At 37.3% G+C, this 24087-nt stretch overlaps 1 protein-coding gene across 1 annotated transcript in view; it reads left to right on the forward strand.

Moving 5' to 3' along the window:
- nwk (FCH and double SH3 domains nervous wreck) overlaps positions 1-24087 on the forward strand; it is a 431276-nt gene that overhangs the window by 248866 nt on the left and 158323 nt on the right. Inside the window, exons 7-8 of the mRNA XM_083126323.1 lie at positions 3746-3809; positions 15646-15774. Of these exons, the coding sequence (XP_082982449.1) occupies positions 3746-3809; positions 15646-15774 (193 nt within the window). The remainder of the gene's footprint in view (positions 1-3745; positions 3810-15645; positions 15775-24087) is intronic.

Raw genomic sequence — 24087 nt, forward strand, 5'->3', positions numbered from 1 at the left:
GAAAAAAAAAAAAACGTTGTCCGTGTGGTGAGGTATGTGAATATTGTAACCAGTGTATTTGAGTGTGCGCGGCGATCCACAATGTAGACCATCATACCTCCTGCAATACACCTGTCAATTCATTTCAAGGTACAAATACATCACTAATGCAACAACCCTCAGACAATAACAATAGCAACATGGTATAAATTCTAAACTTCAATGCAAATAACTTCCAATCCACTTCCCAATGCCATTTCCACACAACACTATAGATAACGTTGCTTAACATTTTCTAAAAATTTAATAATAAGTCTTGGTGTATGCTTGCACGTATTATTAGTTTTACCTACTTAAAATTGCTCCTTGGAGATTCGTTGCTTACTCTCTGCCACAATGGTACACCATACTTTCTCCAACATCAAAACGTAACTTAGCACTTCTTCCACGGACTGTATTTTATTCTCGTAAGGAAGAAACTGATAAACTTATGAAGTTGAAAGAGTAAATCAGTTTTGCCTCTTCTAAAAGAATATATTAACTCCATAGCTATGGTTCGCTTTGCCATAAATATTATTGTCACTATATTAAAAATAATATTAACCCAAAACAAACACCTGTTATAATATCAGATCAACCAGTATACGCACATGTGAACTTTGATGGATGTATCCTGAGTTGTATGAAAGCGAAAAAATGTACTTGATATTAGGAGAATTACACATTGAAATGGCCATAATTTCAATGATCGTTTCCTGGTTGGGAAGCTCGGGCTGGACTGAAAACGTCGGCCAGTCAGGTGTTACAACTCCAGGAAGAGCTGAGGGCCTCTTTAAATCATATGACAATAGTCAAGGCCTCCCCGATGGCGCAGTGGTAGCGTCGTTGCCTTGTAATCAAGGTGTCCCGGGTTCGATTCCCGGTGGAGGAACATAGTGGTTCGGATTCCAGCTTAAACTGTAGGTCCAGTCCCGATTAGCCTTGCTGTGCATAAAGTGTACTTAAAACACCAAATCAATCAATCAATGACAATAGTGAAGACAAATCATCCGAAAGCTTCACTCAGTGGTGAAACAGAATCCAACAAGTTTATCTTCAGTTCAAATACTGGATGACAATGACAAAGTCTTCTCCTTGTTTTTGTACGAATCATCTACAAAGATAACATCCTGTACTTTCTTTCAGCACTTGAATTTATATTCCCTCTTTGAACCCTGTATTGAGTACGGAACTGCAGTATTTACCCATTCATGAATTATTCTAAGCTTCCCAGTGGTGTATCCGAGTTGATTTCACTCTTCAATTCATTCACTGTGTGCGGTAAGGTGTCGTCAATTTTTGGTATTGAGGAAAAATTGCCTGGAAAACGTGGATGCCATTTCGTGATATTGATGTGGCTTTCCAAGAATTTTCTGTCAACAACAACATGGCATTATCTTTACTTGAACGTTTAGTGGTATTAATGTATCATGCTGCATACAAGTACAGCCACGGACACTTCTAGCTTGTAATGATCCCATTCAAAGTCAACGGGGTTGTTACAGTCTAGAAGCGTCCGTGACTATACAACAGAACATGTAAATCAAGCACTCAGGTTATACTGTTTACTCAGATGAGTAGGAATATTGGACATATCTCACAAACGGCGGATGCCCTATTTCAACACTTAAAACAGGCAATGTTTGGAGAAACTGCTTGACTAAAAATCCTGAAAATCACGATCCGTATGAGTTGGAATGAAAAACGGATGATGGTGCCACGTTCAATATTCTTCGGACGTTGACAAGAACTGGTATTGTAAGTGCAAGGAACGATGTACACACTGCCGCTGTGTAAAAACTGGACTCTAATACACGTGAAGGTCATTACCATTGACTTCGGCTTCGCGATGCCCTCCGAACTCCATCTCAGCCTCCGCCTCACACGGCCTCAGCCTCCGAGCTCAAGGTAGGCTCCCGGCCTCACATGGCCTCAGCCTCCGAACTCCATATCGGCCTCCGGCCTCAGCCTCGCAAGGCTCTTGGAGCTGGACCTTCGGAGGTTGTACATCTCTGGTCATTTGCTCGCAAATAGATGTATATATTATTACATTGACATAAATTTCAAATATTATAATTATCAAGTAATTGTTAAAAGCTTTTTGGGGGTAGACTTATTCTTAAGAAAATGTCAAATTAGAATTAAAACAATTTACTGATAACGAATCATGAAGGAGCAATTTTAAGTAGGTTAAACTAATAATATGTGCAAACATACAGCAAAACTTAGAGTTAAATTTTAGAAACAATTTTAAGCAACCTATGCATGGTGTTGTGTGGAAATCGCATTGGGAGGTGGACGGGACAGGAAATTACAAGAAATGTGGAAAGAAAATTATAATTCAAACTTTATTAAAAAACTATTGAATTTACTGCAAAATGTGTAATGAACTTTCCTTTAGATAAAAACGTATTCTTTAAAATAAAACTTGTTTCATTAAAATCCGTTCAGTAGGTTCGGAGATATTCAAACTTCAAAGAATCTGCTGGTGCTGCCATTTTGATGACGTCACTGCGCGTGACGTAATCATTTCATAACTTGTCTCCCGGCTGACTTATAGTCTCTGATATGTATTTAGTCAACCCTCAAAGTTTGGTGCTAGTATCCGGAATGAAATATTTTGGCGCTTATTCCCCGCACTATTATTAGAATGGTTATATCAAGAAGACTTAAGTGGACAGGCCATGTGGCACGAATGGCAGAGCAAAAAGAGTTTACAGGATTCTTGTTCGGAAACCTGATGGTAAGAGACCTGTAAGAAGCGCAAGACGAAGATGGAGGGATGGACCTAAAGGAAATCGGTAGGGATGGAAAAGAGTATATAGATCTTGCTCAGGGTATGGACAGATGGAAGGTTTGAGTTGCTGCAGCCATAAACCTTCGGGTTTTAGTAGGCTAGAGAGAGAGAGAGAGATTAATTCTCAGCTTCGTCTCCCCGTTGAACTTCTTGTAAATCTTTGAATAAGTTTTTGAAAATGACTTGTCGATGTTAGTTTCTAACTATATCCAACATGTCAGAAATTTCGGGGCCACCACCGTTAAATACGGGCAACATTAGTGCGTTTTAGCTTCACCGTCGTCGCCTTGGCTTCAACAAGCCCCGAGTTTGATACCCGGTGGAAGCACATAGTGATTCAGATCCCACTTTAAACTGTAGGTCCAGTCCCGACTAGTCCTTCAGTGCATGAAATGCGCTTAAAACAAAAACTCAAAGAACTCAATTAGTGCGTTTTAACTTGCTCTAGGGTACTTATTCTATCGTATCTCGTATCGTGAGTTCAGAAACTCTTTAAAAGCAGATAAGCTCACACATCAAGGCATATTCTTACCATTAATTGCACGATCAAGAGGGCAAAGATAATTGATATTAATAATTCATTTTTTTCTAAAATTGACTTTCGTTTCTGACTACAATACAAATAATAGAAAGTAGGCCTAGATGGTCCCGACCGTTAAAATGCATATAACACAATTATCTCTTCATAAATACAGCATGATAAAAGTAATCAAGCATAGTACTAACGGTCAGCAGTCCAGAATATGTTTTTTTATAAATTTCACTTTAACAGATAAACCTTGAAAGCACTGTTACGGTAGGGACATCTAGGCTCACTTTCTGTAGAATGACTGAAATACATTTCAAAATTCGCAACTAACTTTAAAAATTGTGCATTAAATTATGTTTCTCTCTGTAAATAAATTTCTCACAAGTTTCTTCTCTTTACAGACTGAAGAAGAAAAAAGGTGGTTTCTTCACATCAATAACATCACTACAGAAAAATAGTGCCAAGGTAAGTATTTAATCTCATTACATCATCTTCTGCATGTCCACTGGAACCAGGTATCTGAGCTGAAATTGAACCGAAATTTAAGAAATCCGATGTAGTTTCGGTCGTCTCGAATCGGAACTAAAACTGGAGAGACAAGGTTCTCTCTCGGGGAAGTGAGCACGGGAATCTCGGTTCAATTTCGATTCGGAGAAAAATTACTTCGCATACTTTCAGTTCGGCACCCCGAACTGATTGACTGCCGAGGCACTGTTATCTTCGCTGAACTCAAATCTTGAGTCAGTTTGGGAGGAGAAAATTCCTATAGGCTTAGTTTCAGTCTTCGAGGAATTAAGCACAGCATATTCGGTTCTGTTTTGATCGGTGTTGAATGTGATGTGAACCAGTTCAAGTAATCAATTTTCCTGCAGACGTTTTATTTACGTACTTTCCCGATTTGTTCCGTATTCGGTGTTGCTTACAGGTATGTGCTAACAATAAATTACGATAAACAAAATATATGAGCTGACGTAGATTTCCGCTTGCTAGGTATATCTGATTAAGTCGTGTAGTAAAGAATTTTGTCTTTCAATGACCTTAAATTAGATTTTAGCAAAATCTCGAACGAGATCGAAAGTTTTGAGTACTAGGTATCGATTTTACACAGCTCTGTCTGATTGTACCTGGTTTCTTCAAGTCTCGAAGCGTGTGAATTTTTAAAAGACCGTCTCAGTCTCGGTAGGATTTGAAATCTGGACATTTCGAATGCGAGTCCTCCACTACAACCACTCACCCAACCTAATTAGACTCGAAGCGTGGGGACTAGTGTGGCAGATATAACGTATTCAAAGAAGTTATTTTTATGAGCTTTGCACGGGTCCTGATATTGCCCCCCCCCCCCCCCAATTTCCCTTCCTCCCTTCTGCCTGAACATTGGAAACAAGCTCTCCTAGGATCATAAGAACCAGGTTATTTCAGACACAGAAAGATTTCATTAGTTGCCAGGAATCGTTTCCAGAGACTTCATTCAAATTCAATCTGCGTTCCTTCCAGAGACTCTGCCTCCATCTGGGGAAAGGCAAAAGCGGCGAGATCGAATTATTATTCAAGGACAAAATATGTCTTTCCTAGAGCAATAATTCTCGTCGTTTCATATCTAAACTTCCTTCTGGGATGAATCGGAACGTTGGAAGAAATGCGATTAAATTAATTTGAAATTTGAAAAGCTGGCAAGAATATTTCCTAAAATTGTGCTGAGGAAAGGTAGATTGTGTTTTCTTGACCAAGTTTCGATTTTTCTTCCCCGCGTGACGTTGGGAGGCTCAGACGGGATAATCGGGAATTGACATGCTCATTAAAGTAACACCACATTTCTTTTAACAATCTGGTTAATTCCACCCTCAGCACGTTCTCTCCATACTTTATATACTCTGGGTATATTTCATTGCATCCTTCTGCTTTTCCGTTTCTCATTCTTTAATCGCATCTTTTACTTCTGCTTCTATTATATTTCCTTCCATCTCATCTTCCCATGTATACTACACTTCATTACCTCGGTTGGATTCTCCTCTTTCTTCTTTTCTAAACTTATCTGCACAGTGCTGTCTCCAAATCTCAAGGACTTTTCCCGTTCCAGTACACAACTAATTCTTTTCCCATATTTCTTTCTAATATTGTTTAGTTAATATATTAATTATATAATTTTTTTCAATTCTTAAATATCGTCCCATCATTAAACTGAACCCTCTAATTGATCGCTTATAATATCAAAGTAATAATTAATCAAACCATCATTTCTCCACAATCTCGTAACCAAAATTTAAGGAAATTCCAAAGTTAAATGGGAGACAGTGAAATGTGAATGAGGAGCATATTTATTTGTCAAAGGCATTCAACCCAGTTTACTTTAACTCTTTACATTATGAGAAGATCCGAAAAGAAATTTGCTTTGTTTTGCTTTGGTTTAAAGCAAACTGCGGTGTTATTGGAAGAGATGCTTCTCTTCTGAAATAACAATCCCCTTTCTTTACAAGAACGGAATAGCTCTTGCATTTGAGTTACTTTGAGGTTAAATCCTCGGATTCAAGAATATATAGGGTGTTTCCGTGACCATGATACGAACTTTCATGGATGATGGAAAGGGAGATAAGGAACCCTTGTCCGAAAACGCCTCGTTTAGAAGTTATGAGGGTTCCAAAACCATTGTGACAAGAAGGATATGTAACCCACAAACTTGTAGGAGGTTACCAGGTTTGTCAAGACGTGATCCTGGCAAACTAGCAGATTGTGGAGTTTGTTTATGGAAATAGGGGATAAAGAACCTCAGTCCAAAAACGCCCCAACCAAAAGTTAAAAATCAAAACAGTTGTTTGAAGGTAGAAGGTTCTACGCAATACCTTTCCAGATGCGAAATTAGAAGTGATTCTGGTCTCACTTTACCTGTAGGTCCAGTCCCGATCATCCCATCTGAGCATAAAATAGTGTCAACAAAACTTTTAAAAAAATGGGATGGTTATAAATGTCGAAAAAGAAAGACCTATATTTGTGGCTTTAATAACTATATTACTATATTCTACCATTACTACATGAAACATAACTAGCCAAGATTAATGCATTTGCAGCAGTTGTTAAGATTTGCTCCAAAGCTCCAGCTCCTGAGCAGACATGACGGTGCAGTCCTAATTGCGAAGAGTCTTAATTGCGAACACTTGCTGCCTGAACAGGAATATACTCGAAGGACTATATGTCCTAATCGCGAACATATTATTTTCGCCAAGGGACCTATAACTTTCTCTCACACTTGCCGAGTCTATTTATCGATATTGTTTTTTAAAGGACTTAGTTCGAGACTAGAGACTGGTCAGTGTTTTGTTGGATCATAGAAAATTCAACATGATTAAAGTAGTCGACAAAGTATATATAATTTAATAATAAAAGTGTGGCTTTTTTTATAGGAATACGTACTGCACACTTCTTAACTGAAAAATAACTTTGTCATTTAATAATACAATTATTAAACTTTACCTACATTTCAAATTCAAATTTCAAAACATATGACACTGTTCTTAAAAAATTAGGGATACTACCAATCTCCTTATACTTGTTAGTGCTCCTCGCCTAAAAACAAAAACACATTTTATTCTTCCTTAGATCTTCCGTGCTCATTTCCATTCTAAAAATCATGCATTAGACTTTCCTGCCTCAGCCTTTAAGCCTTATATATGATCTTCCACTCTCGGATGTGACTACCTAATTGTTTTTGCGGTTCCATCCCTCCACTACATTATTTTGTCCGGTGCTTCCTGTTGCAGCATTTTTACATCACTTCAGGCACCAAGGGGTTTTCGAGTCATTAACACACGAATGAAAGTCAGATTACGTGGACAGACTGAAAGGGTGAAATGACCTTGGATGGATTTACAAAGCAGAAAACCATGATAAGTCAATCAGGTTGGCTATTGTTTTTGAAAACAGCTTTTTCAGTTTCGTGTGTTGGCAATTAGGACATTAAATTATTTCTGACTTTTGTGTGCTCGCATTAGGACGATTTAGGCATTGTTCGCAATTAGGACTGTTCGTAATTAGGACACAACCAGGCTTGACACAGTCGAAATAAGCTCTGACTCATACACTCTAACATCTCAGGAGTCGTTCTGGCGATACCACAGGCAGCAAAGATTCTTACAATGAGTTCTTCTTCATTGTCCACAAGTGTCTCGTACACACACATTATACGTGATTCTACCAAAAAAAAATCAAGTTGGAACGGATCAGGCGAACGCGCTGGCATGTGGTTTTCTTCTCAAATGTCTAGTTCATTCGTAAATTAATGATAAACATAAACTTATTAGTAAAAAAAAACAAAAACTTACACATCTTAAGCTTTCATATATAAAGAAGGATATTGGAATTCAGGGTGGCTACTCACCGGAATTTCTCTCCATAGAAGTGAAAAATTGCAATTTTTACTAATCCAAATCCCATTGAATTTATGCATATTTATAAATTCCTGAGGCAAAGATTTTCACAGTTTAGTTTTTATTTTTATCGAAGAAAGAGAAGTAAAATGCGTTGAAAATAAAACAGAATTCCCTCAATCCTTTTACTTTCTTAGCTTCCCTTGCAGAACAATATATTACACAGACGGAAGATTATTGCAAGATAAGATTTCTTGAAGTTGATTAGGTAAATTTGAGTTTGAAAGTCTTATACAATTAACAATATTTTGTAGATTAGTGTATCCCATAACATTTGTGACTTGCTTTTGTGGACGTATTTCGAGACTGAATATGTGAAATGGCAAATGTAAGCTCGGCGCCTTAAATTAAATATATACTATTTAATTGAATTACATTTTACTTTTTGGATATATTGGAATCACACAGAACCCTGTGTGTGGGTGGTGAGAGGCGGTAACGCGCAGGTTGAGATATACGAAACATCTGCTCGAGCCTTGAATTCTTGGAAAGTTCGCCTTGGAAACCGGGAAGTGGCTTAACTCCACTTTTAGTGGAAATGGAGTCACATGTATATTTTGATTAAAATAACTAAATATGTATTTACATATGCAACACTTCTTTCGTAAATTCCGTTCCCTCGTTTTTACGTTACAAACAGTCCGGAAAGTTGTTCAGAAATGTGTGGACAATCAGGATTTTTTGGGCAAAATTGATCAACTTGAAAGAGAGGTATGTTTCGCTCAGAAAATCGAACATCTTTACGTTCATATTTCGCTCATGAAATATTCATCCTCGTGGAGGAATTTACGCGCTACGAGAAATGTGAAGCTGTTGGACTCCTTCCACCCCCTACCATATTGTTCCGTTTGCCGCCACTTTTCGTGGTCAAGCTCTTGGAAATAGAAGCAGAGTTGCACAATAAGCTGAAGAAGTAGGGATTTTTATTAACTCTACTCCGAGGAAGCAAGCGAAGAAAAAATCGCAAAGGCAAAGACGTAATCACAAGGGAAGAAAAGGGAGGAGAGAGGCGGATCAGTTGGAACTGGTGAAAGTGTGAAATGGAAAAATGAGGAATGAAATATAGGCTTCATCCTTAAAAAAATCATTTTAAAAACTCTCTACAGATGGCACGATATACCTATGCTAAAATATATTCCTTGAATTCAAATTTCTTTACAGTAAAATTCGAATCGTCAACAATGTAATTGAAAATTTCTACCGAACTTTATGGAAAATTGCAAAATTTTGTACAAAACTGTAATAAAAAGATAACACCTAAGGACTCGAGTACGAATATTTATCATTTGCATATAAGAAAACACAGGAACGTACTGTAAATTTAACCAGCCTATTCGTACATAGGCGAAGAGCTTTTCAAGCTGTCACCTTAATTTTTTGAAAGCACAGACTTTGGCCACCTTACCTGTGCTTTGGCAGTGCAATGCTCGTCCTTCGCAGGAAGGCTCCAGGAGTAATCACTGTCGTCTGTGTTCACCCAACAATTAATTGAAACATATCTATGCAGAGAAGACATTGTCTTAAGTTTTACCGTTTATCAAATATGTGTGAACTGTTGACACTGCTGTTAAGTCTGGACTCCCACAATAATATTTGAAAGAGAAGCTGGGAGATTTTGTCTTGAGTCATGTTTTGCCTCAGGAGTTTCACACTGCCGTTTATGATTCATTAGAATTCAATGATAAAGCTATTGAGTAGACAATGGTGTGACACAAGCTTTAGAGTGTCAGGACCTACCAGGCGATTACTTTCCCATTTGTATAATTCATATTGTTTTGTCAAAATTATTTTGCATTCTACTCAGTACAATGATATGATTGATTGATTGATTTGTTGTTTTAAGTCCACTTTATGCACAGTAAGGCTAATCGGGACTGGACCTACAGTTTAAAGTGGGATCCGAACCACTTGTGCCTCCACCGGGTATCGAACCCGGGACCCCTTGATTACAAGGCGACGACGCTACCACTGCGCCATTGGGGAGGCCTCAGTACAATGATATGCTCGTACCTCCACGAATATAATAAATAAATACATACATAGATTGAAAAGTTGCAGTACTTGGATGCAAATGTCACAAAACTGTTCTGTTCTTGAATTCATTATATTCGTAATATTAAGGTGTATTTTTTGTCAGACCCTGACTAACTATAAACGCAAATGAATCATGCTCCAATGCTACTTGTACCTTTAGAAATACGTATATAACTGCATTACTCTTTCAGTGCCCTGCTACTTTTTAAGAAGCCCGTATTACATAGACCCTGTTGGATGTCTCAAGAAAACTTGATATATCTTGAGCATAAATTCCACACATTATAACTTATTATTTCATGAAACTGAAGTATTGCTTCCTTTTTTTTAACTAACTTTAAACTTACACTATTCGTTTTTGCATAATAAACGGCTATATCCAGTCAAAAGACTTTTTGGTCTAAATGATAAACACATTTGTTTATCCCAACTGTGCGATTCGACATAAAATGTGGTATTTGTTGCATCGAGGTGTCCTTATTTTAAACTTCTGTATTCGCGTGTTGCAGAAGGATATAACTTTAATTAGAAAAACTTTAAAATATATGGTTTTGTGTAAGATCACTACAAATGTGTAGAATCAATTCATGTACGCAAAAGATAAAATTAATATGAGTAATCTATTGAGGTAGTCTGTCGATATTTCTGGTTTTTGTGTTTTTATTTTCAAAACACAGTTGTTTTTATAAATAGGCAAGGATAGAGTACCTGGGTGTATGACTTTGACGTCATATACAAGTACTCGCGATCCATTTTCCTTATGGAGAACTCAGAGTTACCTACAAAATGGCGGCGTCTACCAACAGCTGATTCTAGTACTTCGAACAAGAATTCATGTGAGCTTATTTATTGTCTACTTTAAAATTATCATTTCCTCATCAATTATAGGTTTATTTGTGCGATTCTATGTAATACAAAACCAGGGTGGCTATTCATCGGGAATTCCTTGAATTCCGAGAATCGTGCGTAAATTATTGGCTCCGGAAATTATGCTTGAATTCTGAGTGAATTTTTCTCCGTAGACGTGAAAAATTGGCACCTATATTAATCCAAACCTCATTGAATTTGTATATATTTATAAATGTTCTGAGGCAAGTTTTTCACTGTTTAACTATTATTTTTATCAAGGATATAAAATAAATCTGGGTGGAAATAAAACAAAATTCTCTCCATCCATTTACTTTGTTAAGTCCTTTGCAGAACAAACTGTCTGACAGACGGAAGATAATTGCAAGATAAGAATCTCTAAGTTGATAAGGTAAATTTCAGTTTGAAGTTCTTATACATGAGTATATCCCGTAACTTTTGTGACTTGTGTTTGTAGATGTATTTCGAGTCTGAGTGTTTGAAATCGAAAAAGTAAACTCCCGATGTTAAATTAAATATTTTCCATTTAATTTAATCTAATTATAATTTTGGATACATTGGAATCACAGAGACCCTTCATATTTTTAATATATTGAATACGTAATAGGTAAGGTTGATATAGAGAAAACATTTGCTTGTGCCATTGAATTGTTTTAAATTTAGCCTTGAAAACCGGGAATTATACTTGAATTTTATCATGTTCCTAGGGTGGCCGTCTTGGAATTGGACCGTAGTTTTTTCGACTGTGCGAATTAAGCTTTTTGCTTTGAGGGGGGTGCCCACTCCAGTTTGGCGTGCCCAATGGGGGGGGGGTTTGGTGGGGGTCATAAACCCCCTTTGTCCCAGTATTCCTAAAAAATAACGTCAAAAGTAGGAAAAGATTGCAAAATGAGGAAGGGCTACTGGAAAAAAAATATACGTACCCGTTTCCCCAACTTTCGAAAATCCTGTCACGCCACTGGCCCACTTAGTGTCGTATTTGTGGCAGGTATTTTTTGGTATATAAATTTACATACAAGATAATAAATTAAACTCTTGCCTTGCGTATCTAAGTACCTTAGAACATTGGTTCTAACATAGGTCATTGAATCTTATGATAACATTTACACATAATTCAGAAACAGTATATTAACATTCTAAGAAAACCCAAACCTACACACAAAAGAGCTATCCAACTAGTAACACCGAAAACGATCAAATTTCTATTTCCAATTTCAGACTTAATGTCCATCTAATATACCTACAAGTTTCTTGTGAACACTTTAATGCATGTAAAATATCAGCACTATGCCAGTGGAAAAGAGCTTGCTGTTGTCTTAGCTCGGTAAGGCTGGTCAGTTTCAGAATGATGTCTCTCTTTAATTCACAAGGCTGTATACTTTTAGGCAAGAAAATCTCTGATGGCTGGACCATTATTGGACACGAATTATTTTACATTTGTGTTTGTTACGTTGTGCTAAGAAAGGTATACTACCAGGTAGTATATGCTTTCAATTCAATTTTCTTTGAGGGGGACAAAAACATCCGTGGCAGGAATAAAAACTATTTTGTTTTTCCGGGGATAAAATTTTTGTGGAGGGGGGTTATCCCCGGCATCCTCCTTGTTAATTCGCACGCTGGTTTTTCAAAAATTTAACATCCGCCATCTTGGATTCCTGATATTTCTAATAGCTACCACTTTGAAATGGAAGTCACAGTTTTGCTATCCTTTCACACCCATATAAATGTTGCATAAAGCAAAATTAATACCCCCTAGTTATATCGAATGCTTGATTTTGGCTACTTGGCGCATATACTACTAGCTCTGGACTCACTCAACTTTTGGGTTTCCAGTAAATACACGGAAAGAAAGCGAGAAATCATATTTCCGTTTTATCCGACATATAAAATTCCAAGAGAATATAACTATTTTCAAGAAAACAAACATGAATTAATTGTCATTTCCACAATATGTGTAAGAAGGAAATATTGATATACCATACTTAAAAATGTTCCAAGCACTACGGGCAAAATTAGGATGATAGTCTTACCAGAACACACTTTAAGGAGCTCGGAACTCCTGACATGGATGAGATCACCGTACTTGGGCAAGTTTCATCACTCGTAACGTAAGCCTTCCTCTTCAATACGCGCTTGATGTATGGCGCCTTAATATCATGCATCATTAACAAGCCATCTTGTGAGATTTCCAGCAGCCAATTACTCTGCATGTCTCAGTCTTGATTTTTCAAGGGCGGTTCTCTCCTTTCCTTGAGTTGGTCGTATGAGAAGTATATAATAAGGGTCCCCTTGCACCAAGGGTCGTTAGGTTGTGTGCTTGAAAGTGATTTATTAGTTCTAGGAATTGTCTTTCCTTCGCGATCGAAACTCCAAGTAGTAGTTCCCCAAGCTTTGGCACGGACAGTTCGTTGCTTCGTTAACGGCCACTTCATTATTAATAATAATAATAATAATAATAATAATAATAATAATAAATTTATTTATTAAGCGGGCGATGTTCAGCCTGTAGGCTGCTCTGCCACCTAACCCATGTTAATGTAATGTTACATATATGAGAAACTGCATGTGGATCAGTAAGCTACATGTATATAAGTATAAGCATTTATACTTGTAAGGTATACACAAAATTAAATGAATTAACAAAACGTTTAACTACAAATATAAAAGACAAATAATACGTAATAAGATACAATACAATTTCATGTTGTGACTTGATATCTTCAGTATGTACCGCGACTCTGCCATTGTTCCATTAACAGTAAATCCTTTACTTTACCTCTGAAACTTTCGGGGTTCTTTATGTATGCGATGGTCGCAGGCATTCCATGCTATGAGAGCCGAAAAGGAGAAACATGATTTGTAGGCCGTGCTTGAATGATGGGATAAATCGGAATTGTTGCGTTTGCGGGTAGCATACATGTGTATACATGGATATCCCTACGAGAATGCTTTTTTTCGAATTGGAATTATGGAATTCATCTCTGGGTATGAATGATGAATCATACCAACCCACTCATTGATTGAAGTTTTGTTTTCAGTCCGCTTTATGCACAGATAGGCTAATCGGAACTGGGCCTACAGTTTAAAGTGGGATCCAGACCAAACTATTGATTACATGGCATTACATACATATATTTAAGGCGTCACCTTGTAATCAAGGGGTTCCTGATTCGATACCCCACATAGTGGTTTGGATCCCACTTTAAACTGTAAATGCAGTCTCGTTTATTGTGTGTGTGCATAAAGTGGAACAAATAAACAAACAAACAAACCCAGTTTTTTGAAAGTATATGATATGATATTTATTGGCATTTAGGATACAAGCCCTTGGGCTGTGCCTATCATACAATATTATGACATAGTGTACTCCGCCTTAACATACAGATAGGAACATTTATAAACATACAACAGAAACGTGCAGAAAAAATATGTACACACTCATATGCAACAATGTGTCCTTCTCTTCCAACATTTAAGATTGTCCTCTAACACTACCTTGACAACTGTCGTGATTTTTTGAGAAGGCAGGGGGCAGATCTATTTATTTATTTATTGAGAAAATTTCAGATACAGCACAGTTGGTCATTTTACACTGAAATTGTTAACAATGAAAATGCAAAGATAATAATAATAGTAATAATAATAATAAGCAAAACATATTTTAAAAAATAATAAAAGTAACAAATTGACACAAAAGTGAGTAGCAAATTAACAAAAAAATAAGTAAAAGATGGCATTATTTGATATTATTTACAAACATTTCTTCTAATAGATGACCGAAAGGCAAACTCTGAGGTAAATATATCGATTCTTGATGATAGATCATTGTATTGTGTGGCAAGTCTGTAAAAGATAGATATTTTTTGGTGGACCTGGAAATGTTCTCTGGAGGAAACAGCAAGTTCTGTAATGCTGTAAGCATATACATATATACTCACATAGAAATGTATCTATATATGATTACATATTATAACGATTACAATATATACGTCTTACTACTAAAAAAAATAAGATTGAACTAGAGACCGTATTTTATAGGAAATTCCATTTTTATTTTTCAACACGGGTCATGGAATAAATAACAACAGTGTTGATAATTACCTTCCACCAACAAGATTACATGGTTTTGATTTCCCTTTTTTTCCTTTTTGAGCACACATTCCCTTTTTTCCCCTTTTTTTAAAATACATTTTCCTTCTAGTCCTTTATTGACTAGTTTTTCAGCCTACATTCCCTTCTACCATACCTTCCCCCCATGCGTGTTGGGAATGCATTGCAGCGATTGTTGCAACAATGCGATCTGGGATTAAGCTGTACCAAACGCATTGTAAGCAGCACGCCTGTTGAGTTGAAAGTGTACTTATCTGCTTGGCGAAGCCAGGTAAAAGTGGCAGCAAGCTATGGAGTGCGGTAAGTTGTTTCAAGGAAGATTTACTCGAAATGGATGGTAAGATTAAATAAAAAAAAATAAAAAAATAAAAATGAAATGAATGAGAAAGGATTATAGTTTATTTTTGCACTCCACTAAAAATATTATTTTAAATGAAAGCATAATACATACTATTCATAAAAAGGGATACATTAAGTTTCTTGCATTTTTTTACTTTACTTCTATGAAATTTAATGTATCCCTTTTTACAAATGAATGGTATATGTTGTGCTTTCATTTAAAATAATATTTTTAGTGGAGTGCAAAAATAAAATGTAGTCCTTTTATTTCCTTTTTTTGGCAATAATTTTACCTTTCTAGCGTAAAAATGTTCCCTTAAAAATCCGGTTTCTAGATTTAATCTTTCGCCTTTCTTTCAAGAAAATCCTGGGCACACAACTGATGGAACTAACAATAAATAAAAGCGTTAATTACTTTTTCTTTCAAATTTTTCAATTTGACTTTCTTAACGTCCCATTTTTTTATAACATATATTAATACCTACGCAGTTCTGTTAATTTGTGACCACATTTTCTGCCTTTCTCATTTCCAGGTTTCTTCGAAGCGAGAGGTGCTGGACCAGAAGTCAACGGGGGCGAGGAACGACTACCTGCTGAGCCTCGCAGCTGCCAACGCTCACCAAACAAGATATTTCTTGGTGGATCTACAAAGCGCACTTCTGGTGAGTGAGTCCTAAGATTCCTTGTTCCTAAAATTGTCTGAATCCTATTCCAATAAGTGTTTCTTGCATCGTCATTCATTAGGTTACTTAAGCTCCAAAACTGGTGTATCCCAATTTCACCACAATGGCCTTTAGCATCATCAAAGAATTCGGTATAGTGCTGTAGTTAGTTGGAAAATTGGATAAAAGTGTGGAAGTTTCCGATCTTCATCTACACCAACATGTACTGAACAAACAACTTTCGAGGCAAGAACCTAAGCTTATCGTTGCCATCTTTGAAATACGAGGCCATATTGGAATTTCTTCTCTTCAAGCCGTAAGCAATAAACCCGATCGCACCCAGGGGGTGCTCGTTCGGCGGCGCAGATCGTATGCGCAGTTGTCCGTGGGTGCATTACGTCATCGCCGAGAAGCTCGGCACGGAAAAAGCTGGTTCTTTATGCGAATGTTGAGATATTTGACAACGAATATCTTCTATAATATAGTAGCAGGGGAAACGTTACAACTTTTACTGTTAAGATTCATCCTTTCTAATCAATTTATCACAAACTTGATTCAAATGCGACCAATAGTTTTCGAAAAATCGTCTTCCGAAGGAACCCTTATTTTGTTCTCTCCGCGCTGCCCATGATACGGAGTCTTAAGTGCGTTGGACATTCTTTAGATCTTGTCAACTGAAATCGTGCCTAAATGCTATGGAATGCTGTGAAAACTATTATCAGAAAACTAAAGAAAGAGATATAAAATATCACAGCTTTCCCGTCGATAATTGCGTAAGTAAACGAATAGACAACATTCACATAAAATATGCGGGATTTTCCATTCTTGTGAAAAAGGCATTGTGCGAGATCTAAGAGCAGAACTTTTGTATATTGTGACTGATTCCCGTAAAATATCACTGCACTCTCCGCGTTTCTCCTCTGTCTTTTCTTTGGCGCCGTGAATAGCTCCCAACACTTTTTTTAAAAAATATTTGTAGCATATTTGTTTTAATTAGTATTTTACATTGCCATCTGCTGCGTAATACATTTTACCTCAGGTACGCTCGAAGTCGAGCCCGTGCTAACAAAATCTTGAGCCCACTTCCCCAGGATTTGAATACTCGTTAGCTTTTTTACGTAAATTACACGTAATTTACTTCACGTGGAAAACCAGGTTTTTACGCAGATGTAAAAAACTAATTTTCCTTCGTAAATTATTAATATAAAAACTACTTTAATTATATTACATTAGTAGTGTAATTGGATTGTTTCAAAGTCACACTTTGTAGGTATTTTTTTTTTATTAATTAAATATTACTTTTTGACATATTTTGACAATTTTTTGTCAACGTTTTAGTGTTTAGCGATGTTTTTAGTACAATTTTCAATGCAAATTTTTTTTTTCCCAGCAAATTTTTTTTTCCCACTCACACTTGGTAGGTATGCATTTGTAGCTTTTTTTTTATCAATTGAATATCAGTTTTTGACATATTTTGACAATTTTTTGTCGATGTTTTAGCGTTTAGCGATGTTTTAGTAAATTTTTTTTTTTCCCACCTCACACTTGCCACGATCTTACGTGATATAACTTAACCTATTTTTTTTTCTTGAGATAAATATTTTTGATCTTGCAGTTGTTGAATTCGCAAACATATTTTTCCTAAGTCTTACTGTTTCCAAGATAATCCCACTTCCGGTTGCCATTTTGGATTTCCGAACATAGGTTTTATTCATATTTTACTCACATATAGGCGTACATGACGAATTTGCAAACAGATTTTTCCTAAGTCTTACCGTTTCCAAGATAACCCAACTTCCGGTTGCTATTTTGGATTTCCGAACATAGGTTCTATTCATATTTTACTTACATATAGGTGTACGTGATGAATCCGCAAACAGATTTTTTCTAAGCCTTACCGTTTCCAAGATAACACCACTTCCGGTCGCCATTTTGGATTTCCGAGCATAGGTTCTATTCATATTTTACTTACATATAGGTGTACATGATGAAACACCAAACAGATTTTTCCTAAGTCTTACCGTTTCCAAGTTAACCCCACTTCCGGTCGCCATTTTGGATTTCCGAGCATAGGTTCTATTCATACTTTTTCTCACATATAGGTGTACATGATGAATCACCAAACAGATTTTTCCTAAGTCTTACCGTTTCCAAGATAACACCACTTCCGGTCGCCATTTTGGATTTCCGAGCATAGGTTCTATTCATATTTTACTTACATATAGGTGTACATGATGAAACACCAAACAGATTTTTCCTAAGTCTTACCGTTTCCAAGTTAACCCCACTTCCGGTCGCCATTTTGGATTTCCGAGCATAGGTTCTATTCATACTTTTTCTCACATATAGGTGTACATGATGAATCACCAAACAGATTTTTCCTAAGTCTTACCGTTTCCAAGATAACACCACTTCCGGTCGCCATTTTGGATTTTCGAACATAGGTTCTATTCATACTTTTTCTCATGTATAGGTGTACATGATGAATCCCCAAACAGATTTTTCCTAAGCCTTACTGTTTCCAAGATAACACCACTTCCGGTCGCCATTTTGGATTTCCGAGCATAGGTTTTATTCATATTTTATTTACATATAGGTGTACATGATGAAACACCAAACAGATTTTTTCTAAGTTTTACTGTTTCCAAGTTAACCCCACTTCCGGTCGCCATTTTGGTTTTCCGAACATAGGTTCTATTTATATTTTTTCTCACGTATAGGCGTACGTGATGAATTCGCAAACAGATTTTTTCTAAGTCTTACTGTTGTAGTAGTACAATCAACCCGGTTCAACGCCCGAAAATGAGGCTCGGTGAGGCTCGCCTTAATGGATTTCACTCGTAAGGCATGAGCCTCATTTTCTCGCAGTGTTGCCAACTCCTTACTTGAAAAAATCACCAAGGTTTTTTTTTGGTCTAACCTAACCTAAAGCAAGGAGCTGGCAACACTGCTTGAGGCTTGCTTTAATGGTCTGCTCTTGTAAGGCATAAGCCTTATTTTCTCGCAGTGTGGCCAACACCTTACTCGAAAAAATCACCAAGGTTTTTTTTTGGTCTAATCTAACCTAAAGCAAGGAGCTGGCACTTGTGTGCTCGCAGTGTTGGCAACACTTTACTCGAAAAAACCACCAAGGGTTTTTTTTTGTCTAACCTAACCTAAAGCAAGGAGCTGACAACACTGCTTAAGACTTACCTTACAGTGCATAAAGCAGTGTTGCCAACCTACTGGTATTTTTGCCATAGCTTTTTACAAAAAAAAGAGGAGAAAAAGAGAGAGGGGGAAAAGTTAAACAACCGACAATGTTGCTAATATTTACCTACAGCTTTTTTTTACTTGGCAAGGGCTTAGCCAATTTATATACTGGCGTAACATACATACACTGGGCAAGGAGAGCCGGCAACAAACACACACTGCCGTAAAAGAGAAAGAGATGGATGGATGGATGGATGGCAACACAGTATGTGTGTGCGTGTGTGTGTGTATAATATGTAGTATTATTAACTAGAGTGTGTTGGCAACCTACCTGCAACTAAAAAAAGATAGAGATACCAACATTGCTGTAAGATAAAGAGAGAGACCTATAGCTGGCAACAGTGGTGAGCGAATACGTATTATTTCCAAGTCCCGGGGGCCAATGTTTATATATATCGTGACCTTTGTAAACACCTCTCGGGGGAACGATGTGCCACACACGCGCGCGCGCCTCTTATTATTTCCGTATTGTGATGCAAACAAACAAATAATAATTGTTTTTTTTTTTAGATGGGGGTGTTTTTCGATATATTTTTTCGATAACTCTTACCATTTTCGAGATATTTGCAATTTTAAGATTTTTTTTAATGCTGGACTTAGAAAATTTTCGGTATATATTTTTTTTTTGTTCCATGACGACCTATGTTTATTTTGGTATGGGAGGACAGAGGACACCGAGACTCGACCGACACACTAAACCCAACCTCTCTATGCGTACTCTACGTCACCAAAAAAGGTTAAAGGTTCCAAATAACAATAGTTAGAGTTTTGCCAATCTAGTAAAGTGGATTGGTTGAAATCTCCAAGGCGTATTTTGTATTTTTTTTTTTCAAATATGAACACGTTAAAACTGAACTGTCTTGGATTTTTGAGTTTTGTATTTGCCCTGAGAAAATTCTATATAAAATAACGTACCTGAAAATTATATTCACAGTAGATTGATTTTTTTTTTAGTTTTGTAATCACCTCAAGAAATTCTATATAAAATAACATACCTGAAAATTGTATCGCTATATACTAGACTTTTTGATTTCTGTGATTTTGGAGAAAACAATGGCATCCACCACCAGTTTCAATCGTAAAAATGATAAAACTGAATGTGTTACTTGTGGGAAGCTAATCTCAAGGAACAATTTATCGGTACACAGGACAAGATGTAGCGAAACAGGTTCGAGAATTAATCGTTCGTTACCTTCTAAGTCTTGTGCTCGATGCGGAAAGATGATCAGCATTGCACATTTAAGTAAACACCTCAAAATTTGCAAACCATCGACCGGACAAGCATCGAAAAGGAAAATCGATAATTCAGAAACGGAAGCTTCCACTTCCAAGCAAATTAAATTATCTAATGAACGCAAACCAATTAGATCTGCATTCAACGACCAACTCCAGGATTTTTCAATTAAGTCAGAACCAGGCCGTGACATTCTAAGTTTCTTGGACGAAACAAAAACATCTGTACTAAATATTTTGAAAGATAAACTTGAAAACAACTCTATAAAAGTATACGTTGTTCTGTTTTCTGAATACGAGAAAGTTGATGGCACAACGAGTATTTTTTATCATTGTACAAAAAACCAGACTCTTTATTTTGCTGACGTCGAAAATTTGGACAACTTCTATTATAAAGTTTCCAACGAGCTGGTTAAGAAACATGACGATTTCGAGGCTAAAGGGTCGGGGTGGTCTCTATGTGGAAGTCCTCACACGTTAACTGTTTACGTGAACCAATTCTCACCTCTTCGTGCATCCAGCTACGTTCCTCTTCCACCGAACATTCAACACAAGAGGGCTGTGTTAAATATACAGAACAGCGATAACAAGTGTTTTCTCTGGTGTATATTGGCAGAACTTCATCCGATTTATTGGTCAAATAATCCAGAACGGGTTTATCATTACAAGCAATACGAGTCCGAGTTTGAAAGTGTAATGTCTGGCATTGAATACCCGGTGACATTGTCGGATATAACAAAGTTCGAAAATCGTGCAGGAAAACGCATCGCTATTAATGTATATTTCTTCACGTCAGATAAATATCTTGTGCATCCCGTCAGGATAAGCGATATCGACGATGACGATGCTTGTGTAATAAATCTTCTTCTCATTTCCAACGAGGATGTCTATCATTACACGCTAATTCGTTCTCTATCACGTTTGGTCAGAAGTCAAACTACCAAGTATGCAAACAACATCGAAGTTTGCCCGAGATGTCTAACCACGTTCGACGATCGTGACCGACGTGATCATCAAAATCTTCATAGTCGTCAAATTGCTATCGATAAACTTGCCGAACATAAAATTTATTGCGGTGACAACAGACCGACTAGAATGTTGATGCCCGAAACGAACGAAGTCGAAGAATTCAAAATGCACAAGGCATTGTCGGAACATCCCGCAATCATCGTCGCAGATTTCGAGTCTTTCCTGAAACCACTATCCTACTGCGAACCGGATCCTGAAATTTCCTCCACAACGCCGTACCAGCTTCATCAACCTAATAGTTTCGGCTATGTTGTTGTGCGACGTGATAAAATAAATGAAGCATATATATACCGCGGACCAAATGTAATCGAACACTTCCTGGAAAAAATGGTGGAGGAGGTTGAGGTAATTGGTAGCGTACTGCTTACATCAAAACCGATGGCACCTTTAACTGAAAATGAACTTCAAAATTACAATTCCACTGAGGTGTGTCCGGTATGTGATCAAAGTTTCACTGATGAGAACAAAAAAATATTCCACCACGATCATTTCAGCGGAAACTACATAGGTGGAATTTGCAACACGTGCAATCTTAAAATCCAGAAACCTAAATTCATACCCATATTCTTTCACAACGGAAGCGGATATGATTTTCACCACCTGGTGAGACATCTTGGCTACGATCCGAAACGTATAGGTGTCTTGGCCGAGAATGAAGAACGCTACATTAGTCTCAGCAAGCAAGTGTCGATTCCGGGAACGAAAAATACAATCGAGATGCGCTTCCTGGATTCGTACAGATTTCTGTCTGCAAGTCTGGATGCTTTAGCGAACAAACTCACCGACGATCAATTTAAAATAACTAGAGCTAGTTTTCCCAACGTAGACATAGAACTCGTTAGACGTAAAGGGGTTTATCCTTACGAATACGTTAGTGATGGTTCTAAATTTAACGACGACGCTCTCCCACCTCCAAGAGAATTTTACAGCAGACTCAGAGAGAAAGGAATCACGGACGAAGAATACCAACACGCGCAACTCATGTGGGAGAAATTAGAATGTAGGACACTCGGAGACTACCACGACGCCTACTTAAAATTAGACGTGACGATACTCGCGGATGTTTTTCAAGCGTTCAGAAAAACGGCAACGAATATTTATAAATTAGATCCAGCGTATTTCTACAGTCTACCGGGATTAGCGTGGTCGGCAATGTTATTCCAGACAAAGGTCAAGCTGGAACTGATATCGGACGTTGACATGTTGCTATTTATCGAAAGAGGGATACGAGGTGGAATGGTGCAATGCGTACAGAGACATGCAAAAGCTAATAACGTACACATGAAAGAAGATTACGATTCAAATCGAGCATCGAATTACATCTTCTACGCCGACGTTAATAATCTCTACGGACATGCCATGGTTCAGAAACTTCCTTACGGGGGATTCGAATGGTTAGATCCCACTTCGATAGACATTATTCATTTCGACGATAGCGAGTGTGGTTTCTTCGCAGAGGTAGATCTCCGATTCTCCGACCACCTGCACGACACGTTTTCGGATTTGCCTCCGACTCCCGAAATCAAATGTCCACCCGACTCGGTTCAAGACAAGCTTTTGTTAACATTGGACCCTAAACAGAGATACGTCGTCCACTACAAGAATCTCCGGTTTTTGATTGGGAAGGGTGTTCAGATAGTAAATGTTAGAAGAATACTAAAGTTTAAACATTCCACGTGGTTAAGACCTTACATAGAAACTAACACACAACATAGAACAGCTGCCACTTCCGATTTAGACAAGGACTTCTTTAAATTAATGAACAACGCGGTGTACGGAAAGACCATGGAGAATGTTAGAAAGCACGTAGACGTGAAATTAATTTCCGATAAGAATAAATGTCGGAAGTGGATAGCCGATCCTAGATTCAAGTCGAGAAAAATTTACAACGAGAATTTGGCACTTTTCAATCTAGATATAAAATTGATGAAATTCAGAAAACCAATTTACGTTGGCGCAACGGTTCTCGACTTGTCGAAACTTTACATGTTCGAATTTCATTACGACGTGATGAAACCCTTCTTCAATGATAAGATATCACTTTTGTACACGGACACCGACAGCTTCATTTACAGCATACAAACACCTAACCTCTATGAAGACATAAAAAATCCTTCCATGCTCGAGTATTTCGATACTTCTGCATATCCTCAACCCAACAGATTTGGAATTCCATCTCGTAACAAAAAAGTCCTAGGTAAACTGAAAGATGAATGTAACGGTGATATTATTGTCGAGTTCGCGGGTTTGCGTTCGAAGATGTATGCCATGAGAACAGAGAGTAGCGTCACGAAGAAAGCAAAAGGTGTGGGCAAGAATACGGTGGAGAACAAACTCACCTTCCACGATTACATCGATTGCCTTTACTCACAATCGACGATACTAAGTATAGAACAAAGAATCCAAAGTGTAGACCATGTGATTACAACAAACGAAGTGAGGAAAGTAGCATTAGATCCGCATGACGATAAAAGATGTATTTTGTCTTGTGGAATCCACACGTTGCCTTGGGGACACTATCGTTTAGAAATTAGTAAAAATTGTAGGCAATGCAAATGAAAAAAAAAAATGAACTTAAATAACTATAACTAAAATTAAAAAAAACTTTAACTGTCTCAAATTATCACATACACAATAAATAACTAGCAAGGACAATCAATCTCTTTGGTTTCCGAAAGCAAACAATGGAGACTGTACACCGCACGGCAGATCATGAATTTCTACCTTCCATGTTATCTAAACTCAACGGTCTGTTGATCAATCAATTTTCGGAACGCTGCTCTTCTTGCTGGAACAGTG

Source organism: Lepisma saccharinum, chromosome 8 (assembly GCF_977018435.1).
Source record: "Lepisma saccharinum chromosome 8, izLepSacc3.1, whole genome shotgun sequence".
In the NCBI taxonomy this organism is placed as follows: Eukaryota; Metazoa; Arthropoda; class Insecta; order Zygentoma; family Lepismatidae; genus Lepisma; species Lepisma saccharinum.